At 51.3% G+C, this 18201-nt stretch overlaps 1 protein-coding gene across 2 annotated transcripts in view; it reads right to left on the bottom strand.

Annotated features, from left to right (window-relative positions):
- Positions 1 to 2708: 2708 nt before the first annotated feature.
- Positions 2709 to 18201, bottom strand: part of WWC1 (WW and C2 domain containing 1) — a 125318-nt gene continuing 109825 nt past the window's right edge. For both annotated transcript variants that reach the window (XM_080675329.1, XM_080675330.1), the window contains 6 exons: positions 14169 to 14277; positions 12506 to 12670; positions 11984 to 12076; positions 7900 to 8133; positions 4802 to 4923; positions 2709 to 3445 (listed from right to left, as the gene is read on the bottom strand). In XM_080675329.1, the coding sequence (XP_080531455.1) occupies positions 3379 to 3445; positions 4802 to 4923; positions 7900 to 8133; positions 11984 to 12076; positions 12506 to 12670; positions 14169 to 14277 (790 nt within the window). In that variant the 3' untranslated portion in view covers positions 2709 to 3378. The remainder of the gene's footprint in view (positions 3446 to 4801; positions 4924 to 7899; positions 8134 to 11983; positions 12077 to 12505; positions 12671 to 14168; positions 14278 to 18201) is intronic.

Here is an 18201-nt window from a genome sequence, read left to right on the forward strand (position 1 = left end):
GACACTATTCCAGGCGCTGGAACACAAGCTGGAAATAAGTCACAGCTCCCCATTCTCATGGAGGTTGCTTTCTTAGAGGCAGGAAGCACAAAGATGGCCTGTGAGCACTCTTGACTCGGTTCACCAGGCACACCACAAACAGAACCAGGATGCAGCTGACCTCTGGGGCCAATGGCAATTGCAAAAGATTTGCAGTTGAATTAAAAAGAAAAAAAAAAAGGTGACAGATTTGACTTTGGGTGGTGGGCACACGGTGCAATAAACAGATCGTGTAACATAGAAACCCACACCTGAAACCTGTATGTTCATGTTGATCAGTGTCACCCCAATGTAATAAATGTATTTTTAAAACATTGGTAGTCCAAAGGCAACAATTGGTTTTATGAACGAGACAATCAGATCCAGCGAGGTTTTCTCAGGCTAGCATTCTAGTCACCCCCTTTCTCCATACCCCCATGCAGAGAAACCACAGGATTTCATGGTTTCATTCCTGAAAACCAAATGTTCAAAGTCCCTTCGATTCGGGCCTCATGTGACCACAACCCTGTGAAACAGAAACCAGAACTGAGACACAGGAACTGGGGAGTCCGAAGAGCGGGTTGTGCCCTGGCTCTGGCCATTTATTACCCCAGTGACCCTGAGCAGGGCATTTCACATTTCTAAGCTCTTGTTTCCTGAAGATTCTGGAGAACACGTGTGCAAGATTGCCCAGAGCGACTTTATTCTGCATACAACAACAGGATGTACGTACTGGTGTTTGGCCAGTGACTGTTTATAGACTTCAATGCCAGGGCAGACACAGGGCCTTCTGCCTTCGGAAGAGGTGGTCTGGCTCTCCCCACAGATGCTCCATCAGCTGAAACCACCCTGGTGAGGAGGAATATAGGGGCAACCCTGGTTGGGGGGGGGGGGGCACTAGCAATCTGAATCTGTCTTAGTGCACATTGTTAGCCTAGAATGAAGTCACTGCCCCTTCCTTAGGTAAGTCCTTTCCTGGGTGCTCCCAGTTTGCAGGGGCCACAGTCTGGGAATTTGGCAGCTTGGCCGGAGTGAGGGGCGGGGGGTCGCTGGCACCACCCAGGCCAGGCACTTACTAGTAGATACGTTCTAACTTCCCCATTCTGACTGACTCAGGAGGGGCTGTGACAGCCGCCACAAAAGCCCGGTAGCTAGGAAACAAACTTAGGAATGTAGGTAAGGAGTAATCTCATTGTAGAAGGGCTTCAGGCTTGGGATCTTCGAATCCCCTGAGCCAGCAGCGCTGCTTTAAATGAAGGGTTTTCCCTGAATCTCCCAGTATTCATTGTGTACTTTCCGGTCGCCTGGTAAATTCTGCAACAGTGGCACACACTTCTCGGGCAGGAGGATGTGCTCCACGTAGCCTTTGCCATTCACAGAGGGTGGCCGGAGCTCTGCTTCTCAGCAGCTGCTGCCACAGGGGGTGAGGGGCTGACCATGGCTCGGAGTGCTGGACACAGATAAGGTGTGGCTGAGGGAATGAATCCCACAGCACGACCCCCGAGTTTCTATTGGGCACGCTCCAGTCGGGTCACCAGGCAGACTACAAATACACGAGGATGCAGTTAACTTCCAGTGTCAATCAATTCAGACCCCAAGGGTACTCTCCCCCCTGTCCCCCCCACCCCCCTCCCCCCGCGCTTTCCCCGCTTCTCTCTGCAGGGCTGGGCCCAGAAGCTGAACCATAGCTACAGGTAGCTTTGGGAAGAGAAAATCTACTCTTTTAAAAAAAAGTTTTATTGACTGGAGATACAGAGAAACACCAATGAGAAACATCAACATGGATCGGCTGGCTCTTTCAGGCCCCCTAATGGGGACCGAGCCCACAACCTGAGCAAGTGCCCTGACCCGGAATTGAACCAGTGACATCTTGGTGCGTGGATCAGCACTCAACCACTGAGCCATGCCTGCCGGGCAAGAAAATCTACTCTTCAATCTTCAGGTGGCTAATGCAGGGAAGGGCTCTGACTGGCCCAGCTGGGATCCCCTATGGGGAATAACGGCGGATTTTATGCCACTGTAGGTACCTTCCCCATAGGAGAAGCAGCGGGTAAGGAACGTAGTGGGAGGTGGGGGGAAACCTCTGCAGGCAAGCGAAGGGCTCCACTCCCTCATCACACCTCCCCGACGGTCCTCGGTCCTCCGTGACCTGCAGAGGGCCATGCATGTCATCGCTCCCTGAGTGATGTTCTAGGAGGCGCCATCTCTGCCTGGGCTTCTCATGTTATACCAGCTGGTCCATCAAACTGCGGTGTGCTTCGGACTGACAGTGAAGCATGGATAAAAGCAAGTGCCGGGCCTATCCCGGCAGGGCGAGGGTCCAGGGGTGTGTGTTAACAAGCTGGCCCAATGATTGTGCCATGGCGGCCGGTGCCACACACTGGGAGGGAAGTTGCACAGGAGAATGTCAGAGAACGGAAGGAGGGAGAGGTTTTGCTGCTTGTTTGTTAAGGACTGACTTCCAATCGGCTGCAACAGTCATTTTCATTTAATGAGCAAATGAGTGGAGGGGTGAGCAAAAAACCAAACCAAACCAAACCAAGCCAAAACAAAGGAAATACCACCTGGACTGGATGGGGGATGGGCGGGAAGGGAAGGACTGGGAAGGGGAGAGTGAAAAATCAGGGAAACACAGGTGAAGTGAGGGGTGGCGTGGGGGGGAAAGAGAGAGAGGAAATTCGTTTCAGAAAGGCCACTTTATTGATGGAGATAAAATGAAGAGCCCTCCCTCACTCACATCAGTGGCTTCATTGGGCATCTGAGATGGTGTGGGCAGGCCTGTGGCCAGCTCCACCTCAGGTGGCCACGTAAAAACACGTCACAGCTCGTGAAAATTCAGACACCCCAGAATCCGCCAAACGCGGGCTGTGCATTTTAAAATATTATACAAAATATGTTAGGTAGGAGAGGTCAGCTGTGCTGTGATGTCTGCAGGGCGTCCTTTTAGGGTGACCGTCCCCAAAACATTACTTACTTATTGCATGAAACCTCTAGAAGGCAGAGCTGTACAAAAAAAAAAAAAAAAAAAAAAAAAAAAATCTAAACCATTTTATTTTAAGAAGAGCAGCAACTGGACACTGCTTTTAGTTCATTTAAATTTTCTTTCTCAAAAATACATTCCTAAATATACAAACTATACAATCTTGTCATTTTAATGCTGTTTTTTTTTTTTTGTATTTTCTTTCTTTTTTTTTTTTTTTAATAATAGAACCCAAACTAAAAAAAATCTTCATCTTCAAACCACAGGAACGCTAGAGGACGTGGGACGCAGAACCTTCATATAACACCACATAAATAACAGCGGCCACAGTCTCTGCTCACAGCAGGGTCCCCGGGCCGAAGGAAATACTTTTCTGGAGCTCAGACGTCGTCTGCGGAGAGGGTGGGGATGTTCATCCGCGGTCGCGTGAAAAAGGCCATCTTCTCCCTGTGACAGAGTCCACACGGTCAGGGCAGGAGCTTCGCCCTCGCCTTACAGACACCACGGGCAGGGCGGTCCTTGGCAGCGGGAGCCATGCGGTACGTGGGAGGACGTGAGGCAGCATCCCTGCCCCCGCCCCCTAGATGCCTGTCACAGCTCCCCCACCTCCTTCCAGTGTGACAACCAAATATGCCCCTGAATTGCCCTGGCCAGTGGCTCAATAGTTAGAGCACCAGCCCTCGAACTGAAGAGTCTTGGGCAGGCGTCCTCAAACTACGGCCCGCGGGCCACATGCGGCCCGCTGAGGACATTTATCCGGCCCGCGGGGTGCTGCTGCCTGTCCTGCTTAGCAGCCGACTCGTCCTGGGCCCGCAGTGCGCATAGGAATTTGTTCATAGTTTGTTTTTTAAACTATAGTCCGGCCCTCCAACGGTCTGAGGGACAGTGAACTGGCCCCCTGTTTAAAAAGTTTGAGGACCCGTGGTCTTGGGTTTGTTTCCTGGTCAAGGGCATGTACCTGGCTTGCAGGTTAGGGCGCACGCAGGAGGCAACCAATTGATGTGTCTCTCTCACACTGATGTTTCTCTCTCTCTCTCCGGAAAAAGAAAGAAAATAAAAAAAATCCGCGGGTAAGGATTTAAAAAAAAAGTACCCCAAATCGCCAAATGCCTTCAGGGGGGGACCCAAATCATTCCTACTTTAGGGGACATTAGCAGGACCAGAGGCCTTTAGCTAAAACCAGGGGCCTGGGCTTAGAAGGCCCTTTGGGCCACTTCTAGTGCTTGTTTTAGATTCCCAACTGGTCAAAAACTGAGATGTTCTAACAGGGTCACACAAATCACAGTACATTTTAAACGTTTCCTTAGTCTTATCGGAGAGGACGTCACAAGTCTAAACGCAAGGCCCTCTATGGATAGGAGGCCAGGACAGATGGCACTGGGGGCCCTCCTGCGAGAGAGCAAGAAAGCGCGTCCCCGAGGTCCCGGCAGACGGCAGGCAGAGACATCCTGGCCCGCCGGGCACCCACGCCCCCCGGCTTCTTTATCACGCAGCCCATCCTCCGCAATTAGCAATTACTGGTGATGGGGACACGGAGAGGAAAGGCCGGAGCAGGTGGCTCATTCATTAAACAAGAGGAACTAACAATTTAGCTCGAGCTGTTGGGGACTGAGAGACAGCCAGGGAAAGCGGTGCAGGCACACAGACTGCCAGGGTCGGCTGGGCAGGGGCTGAACATCTGTGACAGCGAGAGAGAAAGGTCCGTGGGACAGGGAGCAGGGGACCGAGGCTGGGCAGGCGGGGTGGGACAGGGAAAGGGAAGGGCGGGCGGGCGGGCAGCTGGACGGGCACCCTCGTGCTTACCTGAAAGACTGCACTTCTGGGGGCTCCTTGCAGCTCTGGCCTCGGAGCCTGTGCACGTCCTTGGCGGCCGCCCTCATCATCTTGTCGGTCTGCAGCTCACCTTTGTGCTCCGCGCGGTCCATCTGCAGGGCAAAGCGAGCAAAGCCGTGAGGCTGTGGGGAGTCCTGTGGGCCTCTAGAAATGGGCCAGCCACGGAGAACTTTCCAGTACAAAGGGGGACTTCGTTGTAGTCAAGAGGTCTGTGGGCCACACCCAGGCACCCTCACCCTTCCTGTTCCACTGTGGGACCCTCTTGATTCCGAAGGATGAGGCAAAGTGGTCCCACCATCGGTGACAGTGGCCAGGTATCGGGTGGCAGGAACCTGAACACCTGTGGGGACCCAGGAGACGGGCCGTCTGGTGAAATGTGTGCTACTTCATCTAATCCTCAGGGCCACCAGAAAGGTCGAGTCTATAATGACCTCTATTTGACAGCCCAGGAAACGGAGTTTCAGACATGTTACACTTTGCGGACCAGTAGTTTTACTAGGTGTACCGGTTAATAATGCAGATTTTTTTTTTTTAGTAGATGGAGTTACACATATGTTGATATATATGCGATTTGATATGTATGCTGTTTTGTTGTATTGACAGCAAGCTTTGAAACTTCATATGTCAAATTTGCTGAAGGTGTTAACATCACAGATATTTTTACACTTAAAAATGTCGAATTTCGTGCCAAAAAAAGAGCATTTGCGGGAAATTATAATTCATTACTTTATTTTGAAGAAAAGTGCTGCTGAATACTTCGGGAAGCTTATGGTGAACAAGCTCCATCTCAAGATAGTTGTGAATGCTCGTTTAAACACTTTAAAAGTGTTGATTTCTATGTGAAAGACAAAGAACATCCAGGTCAACCGAAAAAGTTTGAAGACCAACAACTACAAGCATTATTGGATGAAGATGCGTGTCAGACTCAAAAACAACTTGCGGAAAGATCAAACGTTGCTCAGCAAACAATTTCCGATCGTTTACAAGCAATGGGAAAGATTTTAAAGGAAGGAAAATGGGTGCCACATCAACTGAACGAAAGACAACTGGAAAACCGAAAAGTCATCAGTAAAATGTTGCTTCAACAGCACGAAAGTCTTTTTTGCATCGAACTGTGACTGGCAGTGAAAAGCGGATTTATTTTGAGAATCCCAAACCCACAAAATCATGGGTTGACCCAGGTCAACCATCAACATCGGCTGCAAGGCTCCAACACTAGTCCTGACCCAGGAAACCCAGCACCACTTTTCTGCTCTAAGTCAGTGGTCGGCAAACTCATCAGTCAACAGAGCCAAATACCAACAGTACAACGATTGCAATTTCTTTTGAGAGCCAAACTTTTTAAACTTAAACTTCTTCTAACGCCACTTCTTCAAAATAGACTCGCCCAGGCTGTGGTATTTTGTGGAAGAGCCACACTCAAGGGGCCAAAGAGCCGCATGTGGCTCGCGAGACGCAGTTTGCCGACCACTGCTCTAAGGCATCACCAGCTGCATCAAGAGCTGGGACTTCAGCTGATGGCCCTCCCAACAGCCCAGGCAGGCACCCTCCTCACGGTGCCTGTTGCATTGCCTGGCTGCGTGCGGACAGAACTAGCAAAGGTCTGGCATCCCTGCCCTGGGTGGCAATCCGGGGATGGCAGGTGTTATAAAAATGAGTCAAAGACGGCCTCTGTTAGCCCAGTGTTGCTTCCTTTTTCACGGTAGTTTGGGGCCTGTTAGCTCAAAGCCCGCTAGTGTCAAACTTAAAATTTTTACCCATCCAGTTGTTTTAAACACAGCTCGGACAAGCAGTTTTAAACCATTTAGAAGCTGCCTGCTTTGCATACCCTGTGAAGCTAAGCTCCACCCATCGTCTGCTAGCCCAAGATAAGATACATCCTGGGGCGTCAAGGACCCCAAACTGCTGCAGCTTTGGAGCTCTCTGACCCAGAGACACCTCGTGGTGCTGCTGAGTGACGTCATCACGATGCCCTCCCCCCACCTCCAACCCCCGCTCCTAGGAGCTCCCTTGCCCTCCTGCCCTCCAAGTGTGGCCCCAGTCAAATTGTCTCTGGGAGGTCCCGTGCCATGAGGGACTTCTCCGGCATGCTAACTTGTTTGTGAAAGCAGCGCTACCCTGATAAAACGCATGGCGTGTTACTGCCATTCCCTCAAACTCACTGCAGGAGGACGGAGGACGGAGGATGGAGAAGCGAGCAGGCTGTGTTCCCTGCATCTTAGTCCTGAGCCCTGCATGGTCCATCCCTCTCTGCTTGGGCGATACCTGCTGGGTGGGACTGCATGGGCAGGCACCGGGGCGGGTCACTGTTCTAGATGAACTGCTAGTGTGTGCTCCAGCCAGATGAGGTGCCAATGTGTGAGGAAGGGTTGCACAAATGAATAAATGTGAATGAATAATAAGGGCTTGTGCACATCAACATGGAAATGCAGTAAAAAGGGCCTGGCTGTGAGGTCAAGAGTTGGCTATGGCCCTAGCTGGTTTGGCTCAGTGGATAGAGCATCGGCCTGTGGACTGAAGGGTCCCGGGTTCGATTCCGGTCAAGGGCACATGCCTGGATTGCAGGCTTGACCCCCAGTAGGGGGCGTGCAGGAGACGGCCGATCAATGATTCTCTCTCATCGTTGATGTTTCTATCTCTTAGTTTTCCTCTCCCTTCCTTTCTGAAATCAATTAAAAAAAGAGAGAGAGAGAGAGGTCCTAGCTGGTTTGGCTCAGTGGATAGAGCGTCGATCTGCGGACTGAAGGGTCCCCGGTTCGATTCCAGTCAAGGGCACATGCCTAGGTTGCAGGCTCGATCCCCAGGAGGGGGCGTGCAGGAGGCAGCTGATCAATGATTCTCTCTCATTATTGATGTTTCTCTCTCCCTCTTCCCTTCCTCTCTGAAATGAATAAAAATATATTAAAAAAAAAAAAAAGAGTTGGTAACGTTTACTGGGCAAAGGGAACCAGGGGTGGGAACTCTTTCAGTGGGTCTCCGGGTTGGACAACCCATTCAGAGCTCCAGTCTGTGGTGTCACCCTGCTCCTGACACAGTGAACTGACCCCTGCAAGGCGGGCGGCACTCACCTGCTTCTCCAGCATCCTCAGCAGCAGGCGGAAGCGCTCGTCCTCACGCAACCCTGGGGGCAGCTCCTTCTCCCCGTGGCTCCTGGCTTGTTCGAGCTGCTCCTTGAGCTCCCTCAGCACCGAGATCTCCTGCGTCAGCTGGCTGTGCCAGGTCCGGGTGGCCTGCAGGTCTAACTCCAGGTCCAGCGAGGTGCGCATCAGGCGCTCGTGGCGCAGGGATTTGAAAGATGAAGGCTGTGGGGGTGGGAATGTCTTTGACTACTTAGAAATCTTTCAAAAATGCCCCCCACGCCCTCAGCCTGATTTCTCCCGTTCTACAGCCCATGTTTAGTGAGCATGGTTATGTCCTGTGGGGAAGCACCCGACTTGGTTAGAATGTCTGTAAGGAGGATTCTCGGAAAGGTCGGGGCCTCTTAGGGGGACCTTGCCGAAGGTGACAGCCCCTACCTTGACTTTTCCAAACAAGTCCGAGCCCCCAGGGTGTTTTACTGGAATAATCTCTATGTTTAGTCCTCAAATCCGACCTTGTGAAAGCATGTGCTCTCTCAAGGATACTCACCCTGCTGATTGTATCTAGAGACTAATTTTAGTTCAAGCTGTTGTTACAATAAAAAGCTAACGAGGCAGGCAATCAGGGCTGTTTTAATTGCTAAAGCTAAACAGTCCCTTAGCCTTCTCTTTCACAGAAATGTGTGTCAGAATCATCTGTTCATCCATCGCTCGCTCAGGGTCTGCTGGTCAGCCCTAGCAATGTCCCAGGCTGGGTCCTGGGCACTTGGCTCCATGACCCCAGTTCATTTGCGCAAACCCTAAGAGGTCCCTCCCGGTTGTTACCACTGCACAGACGAGCTCCCAGAGGTTGTCACACATTGTGAGTAGTAAAGCGGAGATTCCACCCCAGGAAGTGGGCTCCAGACCCCATCCCTCACTCCCCACACGGTGCCTGGCTCCCTGCTCTGTGTCCTCAGCATTCCCATTCTCAGTCAGAGCATGCTTTTCTGTCTCCTGCCTGCAAGTTGTTTCCTCAATGCAAGTCTGTCTGTCCCCCCTTCCTGACTTGGTGTTCCTGTAACAGACATCTATTGTTTCTGTGTGTGCAGCATCTACTTCCCCAGTCTCACAGGTAACCAATCACCTTCCCTTGGGGACCCACGCCTCCTCCATGCCCAACCCACATGGTTCCTGTGGGGCTTCAGGGATAGGAACTCGACCTGAACCTGGCAAATCAGAACCACAGTGACTGCTCCAGGGGTTGAGTATGTTATCTCAGCCCAGATAATAAAACTCAATTCTGGGACCTTTGCGAGCGACTTGGGAAAAAGGCAATGTCTTTACACAGAGATTCTTAAGCCAGCAAGTATAAACCTAGAACTGATCACAGTCCTCTCCACCATCACATGGAGTGACCCTGATTAAGAATTAAGCTAAAAAAAAAAGAAGAAAAGAAAAAGAGTAATAGTAAGCTACCTGGAAGGAGCAATGCTGTGAGAGGGGGACTGAGGTTTGAGGACATTCTTTCAACTCCAGCATCAATCCATGTCTGAGACTAGTCCAACATCCTGGAGTTTCAGTTTCAATAAATTGCCCTTTTCATTTTCAAGCTACACTTGAGTTCTTCAGTTATCTGTATGCATAAGATCCTGAGTAATACTAGTATAATCATTAACTCTCCTATCAAAACCGAGTGATGATTTAAAAAGAATGGCTAAGTGACTGTGGGAGGCTGAATTATAAGCTGGCCCCCAAGATTCCCACCCCTTCACATACACGCCCAATATAATGCCTGCCCCTTCAGTGTGGGTGGGACCTGTGAAGATAATGGATATCGCTCCAGTGATTAGGTAACTTAATCAGTTGACTTTAATCATGCTGGGTGGGCCTGACCTAATTAGGTGAGCTCTTAAATGATGAACCGCCCTTCCCGGAGATCTGCTAGCCTCAAAGAAGCAATATATGTATGGAGAGGGCCACATGGCAAAGACTAAAAATTACTTCTGTGCGTTGTGAATAGCTCCAGACCTGCAGCTAGCAAGGAAATGCAAGGTAATGCATCCTGCCAGCACCCCAAGGGGGCGAGGATGTGACTCTTGCCCTAGTCAAAATTCCAGATGAGCCAGTACCCAGATTTCAGCCTGGGGAGACCCTGAGCAGAGGGTCCAGCTAGCCTGTGCTGAACTCCTGCCCTCCGAGAACTGTGAGAGAACGTATTGTTTTAAGCTGTTAATGTATGGTAATTTGTTATGCAGCCACAGAAAACAAATACAGTGGCCAACAAAGGGGTTTGAGAGATGGTAGTAAACGGCTACTATGAGACCTATCCTCTCTGATACTTGCACAAGTACACTTTCAGGAACACCAAAGAGCTCAGTGTAGAAGTTCTGTAAGGCTCGTCCAGGGTGACCGCTGTCCAGTCTGTGCTCATAAATGAGCGGGGCCAGGAAAGCCACTGAGGAGCTCTGTGGCTCAAGTTCCCAAAGCAAGAAATGAAGGTTCTTTGGCTCTGCTCTGACTGATGGCCAATCTCAGAACCTTGCCGGAAGCAGACAGAGGCCTAGCTCAGGTAGCGAGTGGAAGGATGGCAGCGACCCGGGCCCAGGCCCAGCCTCTGGACTCTCCTGTCCCTTGGGCATCGTTAGAGGACCCGAGGGAAATGAGGGCTCAGACCACCGTCAAGGGCTCCCTTAGCAAGCCAGGCCCGTGGCTGAGTGGAAAAGGAGGTCAAGAAGGGGGAATTCTGTGGGGCCGGCCTGGGGAGGGAGTTTTGGGGCACGCAATGGCATTTCTCCGTCCAGAATGCTGAGGAGCCTGTTGAAAACGCAGTTTTCAGGTGCCGAATTATGCTGTCTGGGTGTGTGGCCTTGGAATCTGCATCATCGACAAGCTCATCAGGAGACCCTGCGGAACCCGCCAGAAGCCGGGAGGGGATGGGGGGCTGAGTGGGCAGCTGGCCGTCCCTGTCACCCGAGGGAGGCCATGCCCAGCTTCTCCCTCAGCCAGCACTCTCTCCCTTTCCTGTGCACCCTCCTCTGCACTGCCTTCTCCTGCTCACTCTCATTCTTTCTGGAGATTCACGGGAGGGGAGGCGCTTGACAGAGGACTAGCTCCTGACTCCGGCCTCAGTGAACCTGCAGGGGACGCAGAGGAGTCTTCCCTGCAAGTTCTTTCACGCTGCTCTCTCTCCTGCTCTCCCTACTTCTCTTCCGGATACTCTGGCAGCCAGGTTTCTTTTCGTTCTACAAACTCAGCGGAACTGCTGCAAAGTCTGAGCTACAAGCACCTCCTGCAGCCCTGGCGGGTGAAAGTCCGGATCCGGAGTCAGTCCTGGGCCTAACGCCACCTGAGCCCGGTCCCTCAGCCACGCCTCCAAAAGGAAAGGTGAGATTTCGCTACAGTGACAGTTGAGGCCTCTGCCCTGCGTGCTTTCAGCTGCACTGAGCGAAGCCCGCTCACACCCCTGCCTCCGGTTGGTGCTGGGGATGCCCGGCTTCTCTGCCAGCTGGGAGGGCTGTCAGAACCTCGACCCGCTCAGCCAGCTGGACACACTGACACATGAGCGGTCTCATGTGAGGCAGGCTCCCAGTGGTGACCCTGGTATCTTTGGTGAATTCCACCCAGGAAGGCACCCTTCTACCTAACCAGTGGTCGGCAAACTGCGGCTTGCGAGCCGCCGTTTGCCACTCTGTTGACTAATGAGTTTGCCGACCACTGGATAGGGGCTTACTCACAAGGAACAACAGCCTGTAATTATTGGAATCGAGAGTCTAGGTCAGTGGTCGGCAAACTTATTAGTCAACAGAGCGGCAAACCGCGGCTCGCGGGCCACATGTGGCTCGCGAGCCGCAGTTTGCCGACCACTGACCTAACCGATTCCTCAGGATAATGATGTTAGGTTTTCCCTGTGGCACGTTCCCCAGAGCCTACTCAGGCCTTACAGTTCGCAAACTTCCATCTGCAAGAATCATCACCGTTGCAAGAGCGACTTGTTCACACCAGAGGCCGAGGAGCAACGGTCAGACACCCGGGCATGTGCTTGGGGAAGCGAGGGTGGAGCGGCTCACTAGTGGCTCCGCGGAGTCCGCCTTACCCGCTTCATGCGGACGCTGCGCCGCTCCAGAGAGTTTCGAACAAAAGGTGGCTTCTTGGACAGCGTGGAGCTGTCGCTGTCACTCCGATTCAGCTGCAGGAAAAAGCCATGGAAGTCAGTGAAGGTCCAAGTGCATTGGGAAGAAGCACGCGGGGCCGGGAGGGTGGTGGCATCCCCAGCCCAGCCTGGCCCTTTCTCTCCGGTGCGAACACTTAGAGTTCTGTTCCCTAGGACTGCAGGAGGCCGTTTCCTTCGGCCTCTCTTCCCTTTCCAGGTGAATGTTCATCGAGCATGTACTCGGACAATGCATGCTGCAACCTGCTACATTCGCGATATCTCGTTTAATCCTTCCAACAACCCCGTGGGATTGACAGTTGTTCCACTTGAGCCATAAAGATGGGCTCTGTAGGTGTACTGACACGGTGAGAGTAGCCGGGATTTGCAACCAGAACTGTGAGGTGAAGGCCTACCCCACAGGAAGCAGGGGCTGTGGGAGGGGGCAAGGGCCACATGTTTGCTTACCCGGCACACGTATTGGCTCTGGGGTCCAGGGGAGAAGGTCTTGGAGCGGATGATGGTGCTTCCTCGAAGAAATGGCGCTGGGGATGGCGTGCCCACCCGCCGGTCCTTGGGCCGCACCACTGTGGGCGATGGGGCAGGGGTCTCTGTGTTGGTCTCTTTGTCCACCTGAGGAAGAAGTCACAGCTTTGAGACCACGGAGTTTTAGCCACCGGCCCTGAGACGCTCCCCACGCCTGTCACTTCGCCTTTGTTCTGCAGACACAGCTGGGAGCTTCTTGGGCGCCCACCTTGCCCAGCCAGGACAGCACCCCAGGCCCGAGTGCCGGCCCATATTCCTCCAGGACACTGTGGTTGGGATTGGTGGGAGCAGATTCGGTCCCCAACAAGCTCCTGTGACAGCAGTGGTATCTGAAGCTCCATGGCCTGCACGTCACCCCGCCAAAGCCACACACATTCTGTCAAAGCCACACCAAGGCCTCCACTGTCCCAGCCAAGAACTGCTGATGTGTTGTTGGAATTATGGAGGCAACCAGTGAATCTCTTTACTTAAACCAGGGGACCAGGTTTTCTTTTCTTTTTAACTTGTTTTTAAAGTATGTTTTTATTGACTTTTAGAGAGAGAGATAGAAATACTGATGAGAGAGAAACTTCATCTATCGGCTGCCTCCTGCACGCCCCCTACTGGGGATGGAGCCTGCAACCCAGGCATGTGCCCTGACTGGGAATCCAACTGGTGACCTTTTGGTTCCTGGGTAGATGCTCAACCACCGAGCCACACTGGCCGGGCTAGGGGCCCAGGCTTTCTATCATCCTTTCACGGTAGTCACCAGTAAAAGGTGAGCAAACAAAAACCATGGAGAGGCAGGGCCTTAACAGCACCTTTGCGTAATTTTGAAAAAGGAGCCCCCTTTGTCTGGAGAAACTTCAAAATGCTTTCCCCTTGGTGTGGGTTAGAAGGCAGCCCCGGATGCTTCTGGGCACCCCTTGGCTGGGCACCTCTGTGCCATGCACAACCTTCAGCTCCACCCCTGGGTGCCCTGCCCAGCACAATGGGAGCTCTATGTCCAGGCGCCCTGCAGGTGGAAGAACAGAGACCTCTGTGGGGAGTGAGTGCTATTATCACACGTAACCCGAGAGCAGCAGGGAAGCAGGAGGCAAGGGAACCGGACCCTCGGACTCTCTTCTCCTCCTGCACTTGGACCCAAATGAAGAAATACATTCCTTCAAAACCTTAGAACCTGTCTTCGAGGGGAGTATTACTGTGTCCAGTTCAGAGACAATGAAATGAAGGCTCGAGACGGATGAAGCCATCTGCCCAGGATTCCGCAGCTGTGGGGTAGCAGAGCCCGCATTTGAACCCAGACCCATCTGACTGCAAAGCTTGGGGTCTGTCCAGAGAATCGGGGAAAAGGCAGATGACAGGAGAGAGGAGGGGGCGCATCAGCCTCTCCGGGTTCACTGTCAAGGAAACGAGCCAGATTACAGGCAGGGACACTGCCGTACGCCCTCTGCTGGTCACTCCACTGGGGGGTGGGGGTGGGGGAAGGCTGTCCCTGATGCTGGAGGACAATATGTGACCCTGAACCTTTTGTGATTGCCTGGGCTCAAGGACTGAAGGCTATTTCCCCCAAGTCAGCCCTTCCCATAGCCCCAGCCCTCCCTACCTTTACCGCTGGGCACTCTTCTGTATCTGGTGAGGATTTCTCGGCAAAAGCATCCTCCTCTCCCTCCTCCGCTGCGGTCTCGTTGTCACTGGTCTCCTCCTCGAACCTCCTGTGATGACAAAGAACTTTGATTACTCCCCCAGAGTCCACTCTGACCTGCTCACCGGCCTTTAAACCCTTTCAGGAGGACACATTTTGGGGGGGGAAGGGAGGAAATCAATTTTAGTGCCTAGTTAGACGAGTCTTGACCAATGTAATTCCCCTGTATCACTACCAAGATATAGACCACTCCGTTACCCCGAAAGGTTCCCTTATCCCCTTTTTCAGTTAACTTCCCCCCACCCCAGCCCAGCACTGATCAGCTTTGTCACTACTGATGAAATCTGATTTTTCTAGCGTTTCCTATAAATGGAATCAGACAGTATGTGTTCGTCTCTGGCCTCATCCGGTGACTGTATCAATTCACGCTTCATTATGGCTGAGGAGCAGTCCATTGTATGGATATGCCGCCATTTGTTTAGCTCCTGGAGGTGAAGGACATCTGGATGTTTCCATTTCTTAGCAATTGTAAATAAAGCTTCTACGGTACAGACACTCACGTGGATATAGGTTTCCTTTCCGTTTCTCTTGGATATTGTTAGTTTGCCAGAGCTGCCCTAACAGTACCACCCACGGGGGTGGCTTAAAATAACAGAAATTTGCCCTAGCCATTTTGGCTCAGTGGATAGAGCATCGGCCTTTGGACTAGAGAGTCCCAGGTTCGATCTGGCCAAAGGCACATGCCCCGGTTGCGGGCTTGATCCCCCCAGGATGGGGTGTGCAGGAGGCAGCCAATCAATGATTCTCTCTCATCATTGATGTTTCTATCTCTCTATCTCTCGCCCTTCCTCTCTGAAATCAATAAAAAATATATATTTAAAAAATATATAAATAAATAAGCTATAGTTAAACACACACACACACACACACACAACACACACCAGAAATTTATCCATTGCCGGTCTGGAGGCTAAAAGTCCAAGATCAAGGTGTGGCCAGGTTTGGTTTCCCGAGGCTTCTCCCTGTGGCTTGCAGATGGCCACATTCTTGCTGTGGCCTCACGTGGCCTTCCCTGTGTGTGTGCATGCTTGGGGTCTCTCTGTGTGTCCAAATGCCCTCTTCTTATGAAGATACCAATCATATGGTGGATTGGGGCCCACCCTAACTCTAACAACCTCATGTTAACTTCATCCTAAAGGCCCCATCTCCAAAGACAGGCACATTCTGAGGTCCTGGGATCAGGGCTTCACTGTATGAATTTTGCAAGGGACACAATTCAGACCATAACAGCTATATACCTGAGAGTGGAATTGCTGGGCCACACAGTAAGTATGAGTTTATCCTTTTAAGAAGCTGACAAACTGGTTTTCCAATGTGGTTATGCCACTTGACATTCCCACCAGCAATGTTATGAGGATTCCAGTTCCCCGTCTAGACTTGGTATCGTCAGCCTTTAAATTTAGTCATTCTCCTGGGTGTGTACCCACCGCTCACTGTGGTTTTTAATCAGCACTTTACCATAAAGAATCTTTTCATGCATTTATTGACCATCCATATATTTTCCTTTTGCAAAGCGTCTGTTAGAACCATTAGCCCATTTAAAAACTGGGTTGTCTTGTCATTATTGAGTTGTAAGAATTCACTCTATATTCTGGATATTAATCCTTTGCAAATATTTTCTCCAAGTCGGCTGCTTCACTTTTTAATCTTCGAAAAGGGTGTCTTCCAAAGAACAGAAGATGTTGATGGTGACAAGGTCGGATTTTCCAATTTTTTAATGGTTTGTGCTTTTTATGTCCTATCTAAGAAATCTCTGCCTACCCTAAAGTTGAAAACAAAAAATTTCTCCTCCATTTTCTTTGAGGAGTTTTATAATTTCAGATTTGATGCTCAGCCCCATGATCCATTTCAATTTAATTTTTGTACATCATGCTCAAGGTTTGTTTCCTATGTGGATAGCCAATTGTTCCAGCGTCATTTGTTGAAGAGACTTTCCTTTCGGTGATGCTCTTCAAAATTATCCTTTCCCCAGGGGCTCCACGGTTGGAAGGAGTTGCTGTGACAAATGGACTGCATTTGTTAATTAGTAATTTATTTCGATTCCCATCTTTCCTTTTCAAAGACATACATAACCGCCAGGCTTCTGATCAGCATGAGACAGAGTTACCACACTGAGCAGGAGGAATTCCAGCCAAAAGCAGAAAACCTGACATCTCGTTAGCTGGCTCGGGGAGACCGTGGATAAACATAAACCCTCCCTCGGGACTTTCCCAGTGCGGAGAATAGACCCTGGATCTCTACCCAGCCCCACGATGAAAACCTCCTCTGCGCTTAGATGGGGACTGTGCTCTCCCTCCTTCACACCCGCAGCCTGTCTGTCTCCTTATAAAAGAGCCATTATACATGGGAACATGCCAGGGGCGCCTCCCCAAGAATTCCGCAGACGCCACATTAACCACCACTTACTGAGGGCTTAATAAGCTCCAGGTGCTACGCTAAGGCCCTACGACAGCGCAGCCGGCGATGACTGTCTCTGTTTTACGGACTGAAAAGCCGAGGACCGGAGAGTTGAGAGCCCTGGTCCAGGGTCACGGGCTGCTAAGTGGGGAAGCCTGGTTTTCCACCCAAGTTTGTCCAAGTCCACTAAGTGCTCAACCACGAGGGAAATCTCTTTTTGACTGAATCTGATCTAAATACTTCCAGGAAGGAAAACACACACACACACACACACACACACACACACACACACAAGCCCCTCAACTGGAAAGAGAAAAATAATTAAAACAGGCATCTTTTCACCCTTTGGCGTTGAAAAAAAAAAAAATATATATATATATCTGATAATCCCATGGGCTGGTGAAAGTAGGGGAAACAGGCTAATCCCTGTAAGGGGGGGCGGTGAATTAGAGCAGGCAATTTACACTCTGAAGTCAATTTAGCAGTCTCTGCTAAAATATCCTTGATTCAGTATGGCAGCTGGATTATACTGATGGCAGAGAGGATGTAGGTTTAGGGTAGTGGTCGGCAAACCGCGGCTCGCGAGCCACATGTGGCTCTCGAGCCGCAGTTTGCCGCTCTGTTGAATAATGAGTTGACCACGGGTTTAGGGGAACTCATAAGCACCGCTGGTGGGAACACTGCCTAGTACCATCTTATCGGAGAGCTATTCTGCAAGGCCATTTCTCAGCTTCTGCCGTAGACAAATACACACACGTTCCCAAGGAGGTCAACGTAAGGATTTTCACTCCCGCGTTGTTTGTGATTATATTATCCTATATTGTTTAATACTTTCAGAGTTTTGTTTTGCTTTTGAATCTAAAAAAACCACACTAAAATCCAGTCTTCTGATTACGTGCACTAAAGAAACCCAAGCCTCGCCTCCCCCCAAAAAAGAGGAGGGTGTGGCAATGGCACCCTGAGCCTTGGGTGCTGAAGGAGGGAATGGAAATGAGAACAGAGGGCCGGTCTCTCGGAGGCCTCTGGCACGTGACGCCAGAGCTGGGGGCGGGGGGGGGGGGGGGCAGCAAGGCTAGTTAACATTCCAGGACCCAAAGAAGCCTGCAGCCCGGAGGGGGCTGCAGATGGGTTTTCCCCAATAGGGTAGCTCTGGGATTCGCAGGCCTCTTTTTAAGTCAGTGTCTAGGGAAGTCTGAATGGCCAGGGGTGGGGAGAGAGGGGGCCACAAAGGGAGAAAGAACAGAAGGCGGTTGCTAGGCAATGGAGTGAAAAGTCTCAATGCAAGCTTGGAATTTGGGGAAAACCAGTGATCCTGCGCCAGGGTTTTGGAAGACAGGTCCTAGGCCTATTTCCGGCATCAGACTTCTGCCTGTGTGGATCCCAGCCCAGCCCAGCAGCGAGAGAGCGAGAGAGCGAGAGAGCGAGAGAGAGAGAGAGAGAGAGAGAGAGAGAGAGAGAGAATGGAGACAGGGAGGTGGGGGGAGACAGAGGAGAAGGGACTGGGAAGGAGGGAGACAGAGGGAGAGTGAGAGAGGAA

This window comes from Plecotus auritus, assembly GCF_963455305.1.
Source record: "Plecotus auritus genome assembly, chromosome: 6".
Lineage (NCBI taxonomy): Eukaryota > Metazoa > Chordata > Mammalia > Chiroptera > Vespertilionidae > Plecotus > Plecotus auritus.